The sequence below is a fragment of the Macaca nemestrina genome, chromosome 1, assembly GCF_043159975.1.
Source record: "Macaca nemestrina isolate mMacNem1 chromosome 1, mMacNem.hap1, whole genome shotgun sequence".
NCBI lineage: Eukaryota > Metazoa > Chordata > Mammalia > Primates > Cercopithecidae > Macaca > Macaca nemestrina.
The window spans coordinates 12,758,453-12,779,253 of record NC_092125.1 but is presented as its reverse complement, the minus strand read 5'-3'; the positions used below and the strand labels follow the sequence as shown (position 1 = coordinate 12,779,253).

The 20,801-nt window shown below is 44.6% G+C and overlaps 1 protein-coding gene across 11 annotated transcripts in view; it reads left to right on the top strand.

The window, feature by feature from the left end:
- LOC105474618 (EDAR associated via death domain) overlaps positions 1–20,801 on the top strand; it is a 191,320-nt gene that overhangs the window by 111,168 nt on the left and 59,351 nt on the right. For all 11 annotated transcript variants that reach the window (XM_071073943.1, XM_071073940.1, XM_071073941.1 and 8 more), the window contains one exon: positions 13,315–13,373. In XM_071073943.1, coding sequence (XP_070930044.1) covers positions 13,315–13,373 — 59 coding nt within the window. The remainder of the gene's footprint in view (positions 1–13,314; positions 13,374–20,801) is intronic.

The following is a 20,801-nucleotide window of genomic DNA, read 5'->3' as shown; positions in this document are numbered from 1 at the left end:
TTCTTTTTTCTTTTTTAAAATCGTATCTTTTAACCTTGCAATAGAAATGAATTTTCTTATTAAAAAATGTAAATTATTCCATAACACATTATGCATTAAATTCCTGTGGTGTTTTTAACAGGAATCAAATGAAGATAGTCGGGACTCTGGGTTGCAAAGGGAGATAAATCTAACACTAATTTGTTTAAAAAGTGGGAACTGGCCAGGTGCAGTGGCTCACACCTGTAATCCCTGCACTTTGGGAGGCCGAGGCAGGTGGATCGCCTGAGGTCAGGAGTTCGAGACCAGCCTGGTAAACATGATGAAGCTCCATCTCTATTAAAAATATAAAAATTAGCTGGGCATGGTGGCAGGCGCCTATAATCCCAGCTACTCAGGAGGCTAAGGCAGGAGAATCTCTTGAACCCGGGAGGTGGAGGTTGCAGTGAGCCAAGATTGCACCACTGCACTCCAGCCTGGGAAGCAAGAGCGAAACTCCGTCTCAAAAAAAAAAAAAAAAAAAAGTGGGAACTCACTGACTTTGGGGTCTTTGGACCCTGCTGAATCCAAGCAACTAAATGAGGCTGTCAGGTTGAGTCTCTCAGTCTCATGGCTCTGTCTTGTTCCATGTTGGCTCCATTCTTGGGCAGGATGCTTCCCCCACCCCCACCCCCGTGGAGGGAAAGATGATTCCTAGCGCCTCCTGCTTTAGATGGTGTTCTCAAGGTGGTGGAGGAAGAGGGAGCCTTTCCGCCAGCACGGATAGCACAATTTTAGAGATGATTGTGACTGGGGCAGTTCAGGTCATGTGGTCATCCTTAAGTCAACTATTGTCGTCGGGAGGATGGAAGACATTGGCCAGGTCTGAGCCTTGAGACGGGGTCACACAGTAGATTTTGCCCAAACCACTTTGTCTAGGAAAGAATGTTCTGTGGCTAGACAAAGGGGTGAGGGATGCTTGTTAGGCCCAAAAGCAAAGTAAAAAAGCTATCTTTGATAACCCATACACTTATGCTTTAGGCATGGTGCAGACCATAGGGGTGGCTAGACACTACACTAGCCTTCCATAACCTCTCCTACTGGGTGGTCAGCAGGGCTCTGTTCCTTTTTTTTTTTTTTTTTTTTTTTTTTGAGACAGAGTTTCACTCTTGTTGCCCAGGCTGAAGTGCAATGGCGCCATCTTGGCTCCTGCAACCTCCGCCTCCCAGTTTCAAGCGATTCTCCTCCCTCAGCCTTCCAAGTAGCTGGGATTATAGGTGCCCACCACCACACCCGGCTAATTTTGTATTTTTAATAGAGGCGGGGTTTCACCGTGTTGGTCAAGCTGGTCTTGAACTCCTGACTTCAGGTGATCCACCTGCCTTGGCCTCCCAAAGTGCTGGGATTACAGGTGGGAGCCACCCACCTCACCTGGGCCCTGTGTTCCTTTATGGAGGCCAGGCTGCTGGTTGTCACAGTGTTGCCTCTACCTTGTAGTCTGCTGACAACCCAGAGACGAGGGGTGGGATGGGGTGAGGTTGGGGATAATCAGATCTGACTAGTTTCAGAGATGGCAGGGGCACCTGGCATCCTGGTCACCATGGAGGGGTAGGCCTGCCCAGCATGCACTAACGTGGGTCTCCCCAGCAGTTCTCATGGTAGTGGATAATTGTAGGGAGATCCCCAGGGCCAACCTGTCCAGAGTTTGGCCAAAGCTCTCCTCCTCTTCTCCCCCTACTATCCCAGACCCTTCTCCCTGCTCCCTGAAATGACACCATTAGAGTGTCCTTTCTTTTCTGTCCAAAAAGGCTGTGAGTGGCCTCAGCAAGTGGCTTCAGGTCTCAGGGTCTCTGTTTCCTCCTCAGCGCAGCAGGAAGGACAAGGTTACTGTCCACCTCCCAGGGTGCTGGTGAGAATTCAATGAAATAAATCGAGAATGGTGCCTGGCACTTGTGAGCACCAGACAGGGGTGCAGGGAAATCCGGCTGAAGAAGTGTGAAAAATCAAGCTTTCAGTCAGAGTGGCAAAGTGAAACTGTCTTAGAAAAAGACGGAGCTGCAGTGGCCCTAGCATTGAATGTCGTGGTGCCATCGGGCTCAATATCTTTTTTTGTCACTCTTAAGTGGATTTCCTGTTTTGAAAGAAAAAGATTGTTGCCTAGCAACCTGATAATACAGTAATTGTATCATCAAATTTCTCCTAGAATTTGAGTTCTACAAAACCTTAATGAATTTATAAGTAACATGAATGTGAAAACCATACCCTCGGTCTTTCCTTTGTCCTTATTCATGCTGAATAGTATTTTTTTCTTAGATCAAGGAACAGATTGGGGTGAACATTATTATTAAGTGCATAATTTCTTATTTCCAAAGAAATACATCATTTTATAAGTAAATGAACCATGTCTGGAAGTTTAAAAACTTACTCCTGCATTTGCACTCAACAATATAACAATTTGATGTCTGCTAGTATTTTTCTTTGATGTCACTAGTGGGACCAATACTATCATTAGACATTATGGTAATTTTCTCATTCAAGTTGTTTATGGCTGGGTGCCTTGGCTCACAGTTGACCCCAGGAGTTCAAGACCAGCCTGGACAACATGGTGAAACCCCGTCTATCCAAAAACTATAAAAAATTAGCCAAGCGTGGTGACATGTGCCATAATCCCAGCTACCAGGGAAGCTGGGGTGGATGGATCACCTGAGCCTGGTAGGTTGAGGCTACAGTGAGGCATGAACCTCCTGGGCTGCACCCCAGCCTAGGTGACAGAATGAGACCTTGTCTCATAAATAAATAAATAAATAAATAAATAAATAAATAAATAAATTGTTTTTAGGGAAAGAAAAATCCACGTGAATTAACAAAGAGACTGATTTATAGACTTAAAAGCAATTGTAATTTAATTCTATAAAGGAAAGACTAGGACGCCAACATTTAAGTGAGTTTTAAGGAGGCCAGCTTTATTTACTAGAAGCATCATTTGTAATTAGCGTTAACAGTTTCACAAAATCTCTTTCATACTGCTAGCATATTCCTACATTATTCACAGAGAGTATAAACCTTTAACAGTGGCCAGAATAGATTGGTGTTGAATAATGTGGTTTAATAATCAGCTGTGGAAATCTAGTGTAATTTCAGTGATCAGCATCTGTTTTTGAGGTGAAATGTGTTAATATAAATTATATCTGTTTTCTCATTGGGCATAAATGCAGAGCTTCCATCTCAAGCAGTCACCCCCTGATTTTACAGTTTTCGGGGGTTCATTTTTTTGGGGGCTCTTTTCTGATGGCCATTCTGTGAGTCTGCGGGTACTAAGAACTGGTGAGATTGAGGTTTACTTTCCATCACATGATTCCCAGTATCTCATAGAAGCTGCTGCTTAATTGTTCTGAAGGGAATGTGACTGTTCACATTTTCGAGAGAAAAATGTGTTTGAAAAAGGAATTTTGATTTTTGAGCCACTATTCATAATGGGAGAAAATTACACTTAAATACATGAATCTAACAAGATTTTATCATCTTCATTTCCTCTCGTGTCCTTGCTCTTTTCTTTGATCATTCAAAAAATATTATAGTGTATTTAGAAGTTAAAGAGAAGTAAGGTAGACTTTTTTTTTTCTTTTCTTTTCTTTTTTTCTTTTTTTTTTTTAAGACGGAGTCTCGCTCTGTCACCCAGGCTGGAGCGCAGTGGTGTGATCTCAGCTCACTGCAAGCTCTGCCTCCTGGCTTAGCCTGCCGAGTAGCTGGGACTACAGGCGCTGGCTACCAAGCCCAGCTAATTTTTTGTATTTTTGGTAGAGACGGGGTTTCATTGTGTTAGCCAGGATGGTTTTGATCTCCTGACTTCGTGATCCACCCACCTCGACCTCCCAAAGTGCTGGGATTACAGGTGTAAGCCACCGCACCGGCCTCTTTTTTTTTTTTCTGAGTCTTGCTCTGTCACCCAGGCTGGAGTGCAGTGGCATGATCTCAACTCACTGCAACCTCTGCCTCCCAGGTTCAAGCAATTCTCTCACTTCAGCCTTCTAAGTAGCTGGGACTATGGACGCCCACCACCACACCTAGCTAATTTTTGTATTTTTTAGTAGAAAGGAGGTTTCACCATGTTGGCCAGGCTGGTCTCAAACTCCTGACCTCAAGCAATCCACCCATCTCAGCTTCCCAAAGTTCTGGGATTACAGGCGTGAGCCCACCGAAGTAAGGTAGACTAATGCTACCTTAAGAAGTTTGAGGAACTTGAACTTAAGCATAGATGCTGTTTGGGGATGCCTTTTAGAGCAATGTAATTAACATTGTTAATTACATTAACAATCTAATTAACTATGAAGGAGTAGTTCAGTTTGAACACGTGAAGAGAAAATAAACGAGTACCAGGAAATTACTAAATAATTCAAAAGTAGAAATGTCTGTCCTAAAACTAGGAAGCCAATATGTTGTATTTGATATGATTTCCTACCTCACGGATTGATAGTGATGCCATGGGAAGAGTTGTCCCTGTTCTCATGGGAAACTCCGCATCCTCCCACCTGCATGGTGTGCTGTGTGTTCTCATCCTGCTTGTTCAATAAATACACTCCCCGCCCCTGTCCCCCAAGCCTTGACAGAGACCCTCTTGGGAATCTTCTGTTACAGTAAACCAAAAATCAGTGTGCCCTCCCCTCCCAGTTATGGCAAGAATACAATGGAAACAACTCTCCAAAACATTTTTTAATCTTTTATGTATAAGAGGATAGAGGGGAGGGAGAAGACTGTGACCATGGGAGCATTTGGAAAACCACCTGAGAAAAGTTGCTATTAAATTCAAATTCTTTCCCAGTGTTTCAGGAGCCTGAGGCAGGAGGACCACTTGAGACTAGGAGTTTGAGACCAGCCTGAGCAACATAGTGAGACTCCTATCTATACAAAAAAAAAAAAAAAATTAATTAGCTGAGTGTAGTGGTGCACACCTATAGTCCCAGCTACATGGGAGGCTGAGGCTGGAGGATCGTTTGAGCCTGGAGTTCGAGGCTGCAGTGAGCTATAGCTATAACTGTGCCGCTGCACTATAGCTTGGGTGACAGTGAGTCCCCATCTCAACAAAAACAAAACTAAAACAAAACAAAAAACTCAACTTCTCATATTGAGAAAAAAAAAAAACACTTTAAAGAAATCTGGGTTAATAATTTTGACATTGTGGGAATGACTGTGATTGAAGTCACATGCTTATTACATTGGGCTGTGATGAATGACCCTTCAGTGTGCATCAGAATGTGGGGATGCTTGTCAACAATGCAGACGTGTGCAGCCCTGGAGATTCCAACTAAGGAGGTCTGGGGGAGAGCCCAGCACTCTGATTGAGAGGCAGGAGAGCTGAGAGGGACACAAACGTGGGTCAGATGGCAACCACTGTAGCTGTAAAAAGATGAGATACACAGCCTTAGGCAAAGGCCACACTTTTAGCTTCAGTTTCTCAGATCATACTATTATGAAAAGAAAGTCTTTTATTCTAGTCAGAATTGTGTGTGAGACAATGAATACACATGGTCTTTTATTTGAACCAGTCTAGCAGCTCAGTGCATAATAGGTGAATGAATACCAATGCATGTACGGTGACTCACGCCTGTAATCCCAGAGCTTTGGGAGGCCAAGGTGGCTGGATTACTTGAGGCCAGGAGTTCCAGACCAGCCTGGTCAACATGGCGATACCCCGTCTCTACTAAAAATACAAAAATAAAATTAGTCAGGTGTGGTGGCATGCACCTGTAATCCCAGATACTGGAGTGGCTGAGGCAGGAGAATCGCTTGAACCTGGGAGGCAGAGATTGCAATGAGCTGAGATCATGCCACTGCACTCCAGCCTGGGCAACGAAGTGAGACTCTGTTTCAAAATAAATAAACACATAAAATAAAAAAGACTGCTAATGAATGTAAAAAACAAATGACTTAATCAATCAATCCCTTACTTCATCCTGACTTTTCAACCCTGAGTTAAATAGTTCTGTATTTAAGGCTAAATAACTTTAAAATTTTACATGATACTAAAATTTCTTTTATAATATATTTCTGCCAACTTTAAAGTTTAGAGTATGGCCTTGAATTCTGTGACTAAAGATTAGAATCTGATGGAACAAAATCAGTTTTTAAGCTGTGTACCATCTTCACCATTGGTAGGGAAACTGTGAAGTTAACACAACTTTGGAATGGAAGTTGCTTCCTAGAAATTCATATGGAAAGATGTTAAATGTTTAACATGAGTTTTAAGTTCCTTTGCTTTTTGCTGGCAACCTGAACTTGAACAAGAGAACCAAAGTGGTTTAGGTCTGACCTTTAGGAGGGTGAGCTGTTGGGACAAGTATAATCCCACTCTCTACTGTCTGAAAGGCTTAGTAAAATGACAGACAAATGAATACAGTGGAATTTAATATCATGTTGTTAATCAGGGGATTTTTTTTTTTTTTTTTTTGAGATGGAGTCTCCCTCTGTCTCCTAGGCTGGAGTTCATAAGATTGCAGGCATGTGCCACCACACCCAGCTAATTTTTGTATTTTCAGTAGAGACGTGGTTTCACCATGTTGGCCAGGCTGGTCTCGAACTCCTGACCTCAGGTGATCCACCTGCCTCAGCCTTCCAAAGTGCTGGGATTACAGGCATGAGCCACCGCAACCCACCAGGCGAGAATGTGTTTTGATTGTCTCCTCTTCACCCCGTTGGTGAGGGAGGGATTCCATCTTAGGGTTACAGGGATGGCCAAACACACAACACTCAACACTGAACAGATGAGATCGACAGGAATTTATGAGTCATGTATACTCAGCCTGGGAGAGGAGGACACTGTGCATCACGCAGGGCCACAGGGGGGTTTCACTTAAGAGCAGAGCAAACAACCAGGGGCTGTCAGACAGTCTTTATAGTATTAAGAGGGTGGGGTGCCTCCTGGTTGTCATGCAGAATGTGATTGACTTGTTTGAGTAAGTCCATGGAGTCGGGGGAAATGAAGCCCTTTACAAAAAGAGAACAAGGACTGTGCCTGGTCCCCTTGGTAAGGGGCATTGTTTGGCTAGGGGACTTTCTCTATGGGAGCAGAGTGGCAAGGGGAACTTGTGGTTAAGCCATTCAGGACCTTCCCAGTTCTTTTTTTTTTTTTTGAGATGAAGTCTCACTCTGTCACCCAGCCTGGAGTGCGGTGGCACGATCTCGGCTCACTACAACCTCCACCTCCTGGGTTCAAGCAATTCTCCTGCCTCAGCCTCCTGTGTAGCTGGGATTACAGGTGTGAGCCACCACGCCCGGTTAAGTTTTGTACTTTTAGTAAAAATGGGGTTTCACCATGTTGGCCAGGCTGGTCTCCAACTCCTGACCTCAGATGATCCACCCGCCTTGGCCTCCCAAAGTGCTGGGATTACAGGTGTGAGCCACCATTCCTGGTTAAGTTTTGTATTTTTAATAAAGATGGGGTTTCACCATGTTAACCAGGCTGGTCTCCAACTCCTAACCTCAAATGACCCACCTGCCCTGGCCTCCCAAAGTGCTGGGATTCCAGGCGTGAGCCACTATGCCTGGTTAAGTTTTGTATTTTTAGTAAAGATGGGGTTTCACCGTGTTAGCCAGGCTGATCTCGAACTCCTAACCTCAAATGATCCACCCGCCCTGGCCTCCCAAAGTGCTGGGATTCCAGGCGTGAGCCACCACGCCCAGTTAAGTTTTGTATTTTTGGTAAAGATGGGATTTCATCATGTTAGCCAGGCTGGTCTCAAACTCCTAACCTCAAATGATCCACCCGCCTTGGCCTCCCAAAGTGCTGGGCTTACAGGTGTGAGCCCTTCCAGGTTCTACCAGTGTCAGGGCATCACATAAATTGAGCCTCAATGTTAGGTCTTATACAGCAGTTCACCCCTGGATGCCATGGCATAAATTTAAACCTTGATGATGGCTGAGACTTCTAGGGAATAGAAGTGCCCCACTAAGAAGCAAGGAAGGCACTTGACCAGGAGGGAGAGGGCCACATGGTGAGACTATCACCAAAAACATGAACTTTAGAGGTGTCCCACGATGGCCAGTAAAGGCGGTTGAGTAGGGAGTACATGTCCCCAGAGGTTGTGGATTTAGATTCATTAAGGCCTGTGGCAGTAGTGACACCCAGTAACTTACATAGGAGTTCCTTGAAGATTTCATTATGCCTCTCAATTGAACCTGCTGCCTGATAAGAGAGGGGAGGTGAAAGTGTCATTGAATGGCTTAAGAACCCGGCATTGTATATTCTCAGAAGAAAAATGAGTGTCTTGTTCACTGTCAGTAATATGTGGGACTCCAAGGGGGGCCAGAAATGTTCTACTGAAGCCTCGTATGATGGCCTTGCTGTGCGTAGGGACATCTGTTTCTTTGGTTTATAGTTTGGGTGTATTTGAAGCAAGAGATTCTGAGAGTTCCTTACCACAAAGGATGCAGCTCTTAGGCAATGGTCCAAGAGTTTATAAAAACTGTGCAGATGGGGCAGTTTGTTGGCCAGGACATCCAGCAATAAGATGACTGCCTGAAGTTTGACCAGTTTTGCTAACCTTGGGTCCCTCCTTTATCAGGGATATGCTGGTTAAGGGATGGAAAGCAGCAGCTATCCCCTGAGCTTCATCGTGTATGATGGAGGTGATGTCATCTGTAAAGTCTACGAATTCCCATTGCTTTTCACCCAGTTGTTTTGAAGGGGCTCCCCAGATAACCTAGGAGTCTGCAAGAGGGGTGACTTTTTCCAGCACCACGGGCTCTGGTGAGGGATGGGGGACGCCACCCCTTCCTGCAGATGGAATATGCCAGAGGGCCCGGGTTTGGCTCCATCCTGTATCAAGGAGGCCTTGGTAACCATGCGGAGCTTGCAGGATTTTGCTTCCATGACCCAAGACACAATGGACAGAGCAGTGTGGAGGGGCACAGCTAGGGTTTAATGACGGCCTCGATTTCCAAGAGAGCCCAGTATGCAGCTAGCAGATGCTGCTCTAATAATGTATAGAACAGAGCCTAGGAGGGCAGTTTCTTGCGTCAAAAGCCTGTGGACAACTTTCAGCTGTCATGGGTGGTCCAGAGACTTCAGGGGGAATGCGAGGAGGTTGCTGAAGCCCCTGCAGTGTAGAAATCTCTAGGGGTCCCAATGGGACTGCCTGCTGTAGACTTTTATTAGAGGGGCTCAAATTTACATTGAGCTAACTTGCAAGTACTGGCATCAATGGGACTAAATTTGTAAATGAGAAATATGTTGCCACCAGAACCCAAAAAAGAACTAAAAACTACTAGACTTGTATTCACATTGTGGGTGCAGAAAGGGTTAATAGCTCTTTATTGACAGTGTCTGCGTGGGAGCAGCCCTTAGTTTACCAAGTAATTTTTAGAAATTTCACCACAGTGGCAGGGCCTTGCACTGTGTGTGGGGGCAGTGGCCCATCTCTTTCCGTGAGCATTGTTGTGAGTACTGTACTGCGTGGCCTGCATGAGAATGTCAAGTGAGAATGTCCTCAGAGGAGAATCTCATCCATGTAATGTCATCACACTCATGAGGCTGAGAAAGGGGGATGCAGTTAGATCTTGCCTACAAAGCCCGTGTGTGATGACCAGGCTCTTGAAAGGCCCCATCGGTGCCTTGTAAATATGTATTGTGTCCCTTTGCAGATGAAGGCAAACTTTGACTGAGAGACTATTGTGATAGGCACTGAGCAGAACATTTCAGGCAAATCTGTAATAGCAAAATATTTTCTGGTCACTAATTGGATGGAGTCGGTGTTTTCCAATCATACTGGGCATGGGGTATGGAAGCCTTAAGGGATGGGACCACAGCAATAAAAGTGTAGTAATCCAGCTGGATGCGGTGGCTCATGCCTGTAATCGCAGCACTTTGGGAGGCTGAGGTGGGCAGATCACCTGAGGTCAGGAGTTCAAGACCAGCCTAGACAACATGGTGAAATCCTGTCTCTACTAAAAATACAAAAATTAGCTGGGTGTGGTGGTGAGCACCTGTAATCCTACTTTCTTGGGAGGCTGGGGCAGGAGAATCACTTGAACCTGGGAAATGGAGGTTGCAATGAACTGAGATAATGCCACTGCACTCCAACCTGGGTGACAGAGCAAGACTCTGTCTCAAAAAATAAATAAATAAAATAAAATTGTAGTAATCCACCGTGAAGCATCTTCTTCTTTTTTTTTTTTTTTTTTCAGGAGACAGGACGTTGCTCTGTCACTCAGGGCTGGAGTGCGGGGGTGTGATCACAGATCACTGCAGCCTTGACCTCTGGGAGTCAAGTGATCCTCCCACCTCAGCCTCCCAAGTAGCTGGGGCAATAGGCATGTGACACCAGGCCCAGCTAATTTTTAAATTTTTTTGTAGAGATAGGGTCTTGCTCTGTTGCCTGGGCTGATCTTGAACTCCGGACCCCTAAGCCACCCTCCCATCTTAGCCTCCCAAGTGCTGGGATTACAGGTGTGAGCCACCACACCCGGCCTGTCTTCTCCTTTGTGTCCAGGTTTCTTTTTATCTTTCTTTCATTCCCTTTTTATGGTCACTGTATATACTTTTGGCAGGGGCGGTCTTCTCTACTCTGCTCACATTGATAAATTTCTTCCCACGGAGAACCACAAATCGTACAATCAGGGGTGGGGCCTTCCCTGTGGCAGTGGTTGCTGTCATGTAGTTTAAAAATTGTGGGCTTATGTCAGGGTGAATTAACCCTTTTACTGTGCCCCGGGGCTACCAGGAGTTTTCCCTACAACTCGGAGGATCAGGATCTTTGTTGCAATAGGGGCATAAGCTGCAGCGTGGTCCCGCCCAATGGAAGAGTGCTGGCCTGTAACCCAGAGGTGGAGGGACTCTGCTACGGCTTTGTCTTTTCTGCCATGAGGGTTTTCTTTAATTAATTAACTAATCTGTTTAGGGATTTTTTCTCTCTTGTACAAATGCCCTCAGAATATTTTGGATTTCTAGCGACAAAAAGTTGTGGCTTTCAGTTTTTGTCTTCATATGATCATCTGTGACAGGGACCTTCTGGGAGGTTATGAGCAGAGGGTTGGGAGCCAGGTGGACCCCGTCGCAGGCAGCCACCTCTTCCTCCAGGGAATGCCAGTCGGTCTCCCTGGGGATGGGGTCCTCATCCAGTCAGGTGGTTTTGTCTGTGGCCCAGGTGGGGACATTAAACCCCCTATGGCAAGATGAGCTATTTGGTGTGTTGGAAGCAGCAGCGCTGAGCACAGCTGGGTGCACTCGCCAGGGGCTGTGTGCCAAGAGAGCAGTTGAGTACTAAGTACTTTTTCCCCTTTTCTTTCTTCATTAGCCCCTGGGCCGCAGACCGCCATGGCTGTGCACCTCGATGCCCCTGGGGGTCAGGAGAACACATGGGCAGCAGCAAGGGAAGCAGCAGCTGAGGGGATAGGCAGGGTCATGCCCTCGGCCTTAACAGCAACCAGGGCACAAGGGAAACTCCCCTGGGGAATTCCCTGGTTTCTCTCCTTCCTTTCTGCAAACCTCTGTCTGCAAAGGACCATCCCCATGGCTGACCTGGGGATGCACATTCACAAACAGTGTCTGTACAGCTGCCCCAAGTGGCCAGTGATGGTCACCAGGCTAGTTGTGTTGCTAAGAGAGCTTGCACCTATCCCTCGATAAGTGGGACTTAAGCAGCAACCGGTTAGGGGGCTGTGCTACCACCGTCTTTACAGATGGGAGCCTCAAGAGACCACCTGCCAAACACAGGCCCAACCTGACAGCACTGGGGTCCAGTCAGTTCACAACAGTTTTCATCTTGGGATGAGATAGCAAGCAATCAACAGAGACAACACAGCATTGCATAGGCCAGAATGCAAATCTTCTGGTAATCGTCAATTCCATCCCAGGCAGCCTGCATGGTATTAGTGAAGTTGGTTAGCCGAGAGCAATTAATAAAATCTGACCAAATATCCTTGATTGTGGTTGGGTCATCCTGTTCATTACGCCAGTTGTTTCTTTTTTTGGAGACAGGGTCTCATTCTGTCCCCCAGGCTGGAGTGCAGTGGCATGATCAGAGCTCACTGCAGCCTTGAACTCCTGGGCTCAAGCGATCCTCCCCTCTCAGCCTCCCAAGTAGCTGGGACTACAGGCACACACCACCATGCCTGGCTAATTTTTAATTTTTTTGAGATCGGGTCTCACTGTGTTGCCCAGGCTGCCCTCAAACTCCTGTCTCAAGTGATCCTCCTGCCTCAGCCTCCTGAGTAGCTGTCGTTACAGGCACGAGCCACCACTCCTGGCTATCACTCCAGTTGTTTTGATCACCTTCTCCTCACCCCTGCTCTAGGATTATGGGGATGGACAAACACACACACCCAACACTGGAGAGACAAGATCAGCAGCAGTTTATGAGTCACATATGCTGACAGCCCAGGGGAGGAGGACACTGCCCGTCACACAGAGCCACGCAGGGAGACACAGATGTTGTACCTGAGAGCAGAGCGAAAAACCGTGGGCTGTGTGAGGCAAACACTGTGGCATCAAAAGGGTGGGCTGCCTTCTGGTTCCCATGGGAGGACATGATCAGCCTGTTGGAATAATTCCACAGGTTGGCAGGAAACTGAAACCCACTACCCAAAGATAAGCAGGGGGCAGTCACAGTGGCTCACGCTAGTAGTCCCAACACTTTGGGAGGCCAAGACAGGAGGATCAGTTGAGGCCAGGAGTTCGAAACCAGCACGGACAACACAGTGAGACCCTATGTCTTCCTTCGCTGGGTGTGGTGGCACATGCCTATCTTCCCAGACACTTGGGAGGCTGAGGCGGGAGGATCACATGAGCCCAGGAGCTCCAAGTTACTGTGAGCTGCACTCCAGCCTGGATGACAGAGTGAGACCCTCTATCTCTTATTTTTTTTTTTTTTTGAGTTGGAGTTTTGCTCTTGTTGTCCAGGCTGGAGTGCAATGGCACGATCTCAGCTCACTGCAACCTTCGCCTCCTGGGTTCAAGCGATTCTCCTGCCTCAGCCTCCCGAGCAGCTGGGATTACAGGCATGCGCCACCACGCCCGGCTAATTTTGTGTTTTTAGTAGGGACGAGGTTTCACCATATTGGTCAGGCTGGTCTCGAGCTCCTGACCTCAAGATGATTCGCCCACCTTTGTCTCTTATTTTAAAAAAATAAATAAAAAATAAGCAGGAATTGTACCTAATCTCTTGCTAAGGAGCATTGTTTAGCAGGGGGATCTTATCCTTAAGAGCAGAGTTTGGAGAGGAGTTTGTAGTCCAGCCCTTCTGATTTTACCAGGTGCCAAGGCAGCATGTGACACTGAGCCTTAATTTTAGGTCTTACACCATGGAGTGTGTGCTTTTTAAAATCACACTTTGTTTCTTTCTTTCTTTTTTTTTTTTCCCCTAGCTGAAGAATGTAATACGATTACTTTGAACTGCCCACCAAATTCAGATATGAAAAATCAGGTAAGAATAATTTCAACTATATTTTACCCTTAGGTACATGATAACCCACCTAAAATGTTTTGAGAATTATAGAACTTTACAAATAAAAAATGAAAAACAGGATTTCTAGATCATATACAGGGTTTGCAAATGGTCTCTAAGCATCCTAGTAAAGCAGCATATCTTTAGAACTTTTTTACTTCTAATAAGTATTATAGCTTTCACTCATTTTTTGAAATACTTGTCTACATGCCAGCAACAGAAAATCAATGCTGGTGAGTTAGAAAGGAGAGCTGCTTTCTTTCTAATGCAGTTGGCACCTTGGGGATGGGCAAATTCTTTAAGACACAACAAAACTAGATACTCTAATATAATACTTTTGTAATGCTTTATAAAACTTTAATTTTTTTAGATATCAGATGTCAAACTTTAACATATTATTTCTATTATCCTTTTACAAAAAAGGAAATATTTATTGTGTTATGATTATAAAAGAATGTTATTTTTAAAAATCATTTATTTATTTATTTTTTGAGACAGAATCTCACTCTGTTGTCCAGGCTGGAGTGCAGTGGTGTGATCTTGGCTCACTGTAATCTCTGCCTCCCAGGTTCAAGAGATTCTTGTGCCTCAGCCTCCTGAGTAACTGAGATTACAGGTGTGTGCCACCATGCCTGGCTAATTTTTTTTTTTTTTTTTTTTTTTTTTTTGAGACGGAGTCTCGCTCTGTCGCCCAGGCTGGAGTGCAGTGGTGTGATCTCGGCTCACTGCAGGCTCCACCTCCCAGGTTCACGTGATTCTCCTGCCTCAGCCTCCCGAGTAACTGGGACTACAGGCGCCCGCCACCACGCCCGGCTAATTTTTTATTTTTATTTTTTGTATTTTTAGTAGAGATAGGGTTTTGCCATGTTGGCCAGGCTAGTCTCAAACTCTTGGCCTCAAGTGATCTGTCCACCTAGGCCCCCCAAAGTGCTGGTATTACAGGCGTGAGCCACTGCACCTGACCAGAATGTTCATCATGTTAAAGTTCAGATTGTGCAAAAAGGTACATACAAAAAAGTGAGAATTACCTGTCATTCCACTGTTCCACCTTTTGATATACATCTTTCTGGGGACTTCCTTGGTCAGTTACTTGTACTGTCCAAGCCACCTCTGTTCTCTCCCAAAGCTCATTAGCAGAGTTGCTTAACTATATTTACAGCATTCGATATCTCAAAGGCATGTCTTGCCTCAAATAGGCTGATTCAGTTCTGCTCCTTCTATATATAACATCAAGTTAATTTGTAACAAGTTTTGCCTAGTCTTGCTTTAAAAACATCAGTCTGTAATAAAGTCTTTAATAGTAACATTGTTGGGTAGTCAAATCACCTCTGTAATAAAGAGAAGTTACACAATAGTTGATAAAATAAGCAATTTAAATTAAAACACATAACTCTTGAAAATGGTCAGTGGTACTACTTTTAACTTTGTTTCGGGGAATCTTCAGCCATTAATTGTGAATATCAGACTTTACTTTACTCTTGATACTCAACATTTTCCTTGAAATTACAATCTAATAATGGGCTTCTGTACTTACCGAATTTAAACTAGTTTAGTAAACTGAAAGTATAAATTTGTTCTTCTCATTATCCTAATTTTTAAACAAAGTTTTGCTCCTCAAATTTTTTTGGTAGCATGTAGACTTCCTTGAAGATAAAAGAATGCTAAGTTTTTCATGTACTTTACTTTTAGGGATTTTCCAAAACCACTTAAGATGAGGTACAGAATATATGTTAGCACACTGTTCAGCATTTTCCCTAATTTCAGTGTTATAATTTTGGCTATATCAAGTAAATACTGTCCTAAAAGGTGAAAATATATTTATCAACTAAAAAATTAGGGGAATGACCTCTTTGAGATTTTTAAAGTTCTGTTTTAAAACAAATGTCTTCTTGTCCTATAAAAAGTAGTACTATAAGCAGCTGGCTGCTTCCGTTGACTATTCCCTTGTATAATCTATAGGATTTGTTTTAACTGCTAGATACTCAGAAGGATTCTTTGAAATGAACTTGGCAGTTAGAACAAAGAAACTTCACCAGGGAGAAACGTTTAAAAGAAGAAAACAACCCACACTCCACTCTATAGTTCAGACATTAAAAGCAAGCTGGAGGCCGAGCTCGGTGGCTCATGCCTATAATCCCAGCACTTTGGGGGGTCGAGGCAGGTGGATCACGAGGTCAGGAGTTCAAGACCAGCCTGGCCAAGATGGTGAAACCCTGTCTCTACTAACACTACAATAATTAGCAGGGTGCAGTGGCAGGCACCTGTAATCCCAACTACTTGGGAGGCTGAGGCAGGAGAATTGCTTGAACCAGGAGGTGGAGGTTGCAGTGAGCCGAGATTGTGCCACTGCACTCTAGCCTAGGTGACAGAGTGAGACTCTGTCTTAAAATAAATAAATAAATAAAACAAAAGCAAGCTGGAAGTATGTTCTTTAGAATAATTATTATCTGCCTTTTTAGTGATTTTTGTAATTTAAGAACTAAAATCTACTCCTACTAAGGATTAATTTTAGCTTCCTTTTTTGAATGATGCTGAGGAACAACATGGTAGTGTCCTAGTGTCAAAAGTTAAAGTCTAAGCCAGGCATGGTCGCATATGCCTGTGGTCCCAGCTACTCAGGAGACTGAGGTGGGAGGATCGCTTGAGAGCTGGAGTTTGAGGCTAGTCTGGCAACATAGCAAGACCTGGCTCTTAAACGAAACAAAACAATAAGGTCTGACATCTCAAGTAGAGTTTCAGAAAGAACCCTATATTTTTAGTTATTTAAAATCAATACCCCATCTACTAGAACTATTCAACTTCTACAACTTACTACAACTGGTATTTATTGAGGATATACTCTAAGACCAATGTGAACTGGGTATTCTTGGACATAAAAAATACAGGAGAAGGAGGTGGTGGAAGATGAGACCCCAGGCAGACCTTATAGAGTTGTTGGAGAGGCGGTACACACACAGTTTGATTCTTGGATGTGCGTAAGGCTCAGATATGTAAACAATTTCCATACTTTACGTTAAGGAAAACATTTCCTAGGACCTTTATCAATCAATAAAGTTTTAATTACTTTAACTACATGCACAAGCATATGGCAAATGAAAGTAAAGCAAAAATTTGTTCCCGCTGGGTACAGAGGTGCACGCCTGTAATCCCAGCACTTTGGGAAGCCAAGGTGGGCAGATCACTTGAGCCCAGGAGTTTGAGACCAGCCTGGGCAACATGGCAAAACCTCAAACTACAGAAGATACAAAAATTAACCACACCTGTGGTCCTAGCTACTCAGGAGGCTGAGGTGAGAGGATTGCTTAAACCTGGGAAACAGAGGTTGCAGGGAGCGGAAATCGTGCCACTGCACTCCAGCCTGGGAGACAGAGCCAGACCCTGTTACCCAAAAAAAAAAAAAAAAAAAATTAGTTCCACTTTGTAGCCAAGAATCCATGCCAAGAGGAATCTAAGGTAATAAAACAAAAATAAGAAAAATAATAAATATTAGGGTACTAAGTTGGAGTTAGAAGTTATGAAAAGAATGACATTGTCTTCTTTGTTGTTTATTTGGGTTACAAAACAAGTTTTTTTAGTTTTAGAAACTACATTAAGAAACTACAGTCCGGCTCGGTGGCTCATGCCTGTAATCCCAGCACTTTGGGAGGCCAAAGTGGGCAGATCACCTGAGATCAGGAGTTCTAGACCAGCCTGGCCAACATGGTGAAACCCCATCCCTACTAAAAATACAAAAATTAGCCGGGCATGATGGTGGGCGCCTGTAATCCCAGTTATTCGGGAGGCTGAGGCAGGAGAATGGCATGAACTCAGGAGGGGAAGGTTGCAGTGAGCTGAGATCATGCTCAGCTTGAGCCTGGGAGGCTGAAGCTGCAGTGAGCTGTGATTTTGCTACTGCACTCCAGCATGGGTGACAGAGCAAGACTCTCTCTCAAAAAAGAGGAAGAAACTACAGTATCATTAAGTTATTGGCTCATTTACTCGCGACAAACATATTCCACTAATGTAAGATGTTCATAATAAGAGAAACCGGGGGTAGGATATATATATATAGGAATTCTTTACACTGTCTTCTCAAATTTTCTGTTAATCTAAAATGATTCTAAAAGGGTTACTTTAAAAAGCATACTATATAAAATTTAGATTCTAGATCAATGAAAGGCGCATTGCCCGTTTCACCACTTGAATACAACTATTTTTGTTACTTCGTTGTATTCCTTTGTACATTTTTGTATGTATAATTATAAAAAATGCAAATAAGCCTGGGCGCAGTGGCTCATGCCTATAATCCCAGCACTTTGGGAGGCCGAGGCAGGTGGACCACCTGAGGTTAGGAGTTTGAGACCAGCCTGGCCAACATGGGGAAACGGAAACCCTGTCTCTACTAAAAATACAAAAATTAGCCGGGCGTGGTGGTGGGTGCCTGTTATCCCAGCTACTCTGGAGGCTGAGGCAGGATCGTCACTTGAACCCAGGAGGTAGAGGTTGTGGTGAGCCGATATTGCACCACTGTACTCCAGCCTAGGCCACAGAGTGAGACTCCATCTCAAAAATCAAAAACAAACAGAAAACCCCCCAAAAAAACCCTGCAAATAATTTGATATTGTTCCATATCCTGCTTTTGTTGTTTAATAATTCAGAAACATTTTATCCAGTTTGCTCCATGGTTTTGCCATCCTGTTGCTCTATGGCCATGATGATGTCATGGTCATGATGATGTCACAGTCAATGGCAGCATGGTATGCCCATCTAACACAGAAATAGATTCTAGGATGCGAGTCTGAGGGCCGGAGCCAGAGCCCTCCTAGTGGGTGGAATGGTATAGCCCAAGCTTGTCCAACCCGTGGCCTGCAGGCCATATGTGGCCCAGGACAGCTTTGAACGCAGCCCAACACTAATCTGTAAACTTTCTTAAAACGTTATGAGTGTTTTTGCAATTTTTTTTTTGCTTTTTTTTTTTTTTTTTGAGATGGAATCTTACTCTGTCTCCCAGGCTGGAATGCAGTGGTGTGATCTCAGCTCACTGCAACCTCCGCCACCTGGGTTCAAGCGATTTTCCTGGCTCAGCCTCCCTAGTAGCTGGGATTACAGGTGCGCACCACCACACCCAGCTAAATTTTTTTGTGTTTTTAGTAGAGACAGGGTTTTGCTATGTTGGCCAGGCTGGTCTCGAACTCCTGACCTCAAGTGATCTACCCGCCTCAGCCTCACAAAGTGCTAGGATTACAGACGTGAGCCACCGTGCCGGGGTTTTGGCAATTTTTTAAAGCTCTTCAGCTATCATTAGCGTTAGTATATTTTACGTGTGGCCCAAGACAATTCTTCTTCCAGTATGGCCCAGGGAAGCCCAAATATTGGACACCCCTAGTATAGACAGAGGATCTGAGGGGAGAGTCTGTGACAGAGTGAACTTGGCCTGAGAGATCTTAGGTGATGAGACTGGAAGGTAAGTTGAGACCAGGGCACCAGAGCCTTGAATGCCGGAGAGGCGTAGGTGGTGGAAGGTATTGGGGATTTTCAGTGATTTTCTCATGACCTTATCTGGGATCCCAGGGGGACTTGAACGAAGATGAGACTGGATTTTAAGCCTCTGCCTGGGAGAAGGATGCTATTGACAAGATCAATAGAGAATTCAGGAAGAAGACCATCAGATGTGTGTGTGTGTTGTTAGGACTGAGTTTTCTTGGTTGGCTGGTTAAGAAAGAGGAGATAAAGGTGTGTGGAGTTTGGGGTATGTGAGATTTGTTGTGCCAGTGAGACTGCTTGTGTGGATGACACAGCACTAGGTACTGTGCTTAGGATTCATGCATTGGGAGGTTATAGTTGAAGCCCTAGGCATGGATGAGACTGTCAAGGAAATTCGTCCTTATAGGAAAGCAGACAAGTGAACCAAGATGGAACCTTGAGGAACACTTACTTTTGGAGGCCAGAGGAAGAAAGGAGCTCAGGGGTAACTAGAGGAATAGCCAGAGAAGAAAGCCATCTGTGGTCAAGGCAACGATTCTTTCCTTCATAGCACTGATCCTAGTTCATAGCCACATGTCTGCTGACTATTTCATTGTCTTCGCCCATTGATTAGGCTATGCTCCTTGAGGGAGGGACTCCTGTGTCTTTTTGTTCATAATTGTATCTTCAATGCCTACTACATAGTAGGTCTCAATAACTATGTATTGAATAAAGAAAGGGAAAAGCCAGGGAAGGACATTGCCTCACGTGTCGGGGAAGGAATAGTCACCACCCGCAGGAGGCACCGTGTGGTCAAGAGGGAGACCTACCAAGACGTCATTGGATTTACTGGCAAGAGTTAAGAAGTGAGTACGAGAATGCTTATGCAGTTCTATCCAGAAATTCATTAAGGTAGCAAAGAAACATATTAAAATGTTATTTGAAGGTATTGAAAAGTACAGAAAAGGCTTCCTTTTTACTTTTCAGGGTGAGAAACTTCAGGATTTTAGAAAGAAAAAGGATCAGCAGGAGTGGAGGATTACAAATAATGGCGAGAAGGGGGATAATACATGGGATGTTTTCCTATAGAAGGTAGAGGGGATTCATTTTCTGAGCAAATATTTATTGATACGTATGTTTGGTAGAGAACACACAACACTAAATTTTCCTCAAGGAATCTGTAACCTGGCAAGGAAGTCAAGAAATACGCACACGTAATTTTGATAAATAAGAGTCATCAAAGGCACGGAGAGATGAATATTGCATTTTGAAAGTAAGAACCTCAGCCGGGCATGGTGACTCAGGCCTGTAACCCCAGCACTTTGGGAGGCCAAGGCAGGAGAATTGCTTGAGACCAGGAGTTCAAGACAAGCCTGGGCAATAAAGTGAGACCCCATCTCTCTAAAAAATTTCTTTCTTTCTTTTTTCTTTTTTTTGAGATGGAGTCTCACTCTGTCGCCCAGGCTGGAGTGCAGTGGTGTGATCTCAGCTCACTGCAACTTCCACCTCCTGGGTTCAAGCAATTTACCTGCCTCAGCCTCCCAAGTAGCTTAGACTACAGGCGTGCACCACTGCTCCCGGCTAATTTTTGCATTTTTAGTAGAGACCACCATAGGTCTCACCGTGTCGGCCAGACTGGTCTCGAACTCCTGGCCTCAGGTGATCCCCCCACCTCGGCCTCCCAAAGTGCTGAGATTACAGGTGTGAGCCACTGTACCCAACCAAAACTTTCTTTTTAATTAGCCAGGTGTGGTTGTGCACACTTGTAGTCCCAGCTGCTTGGGAGGCTGAGGCGGGAGAATCACTTGAGTCTGGGAGGTTGAGGCTGCAGTAAGCTGTGATTGTGCTACTGCATGCCAGCATGGGTGACAGAGCAAGATCTTGTCAAATAAATGAATAAATAAATAAATAAATAAGAATCTTAACTCTTTTTCAGAGGCAGGACTCAAAGAAGGTTGGATGGGG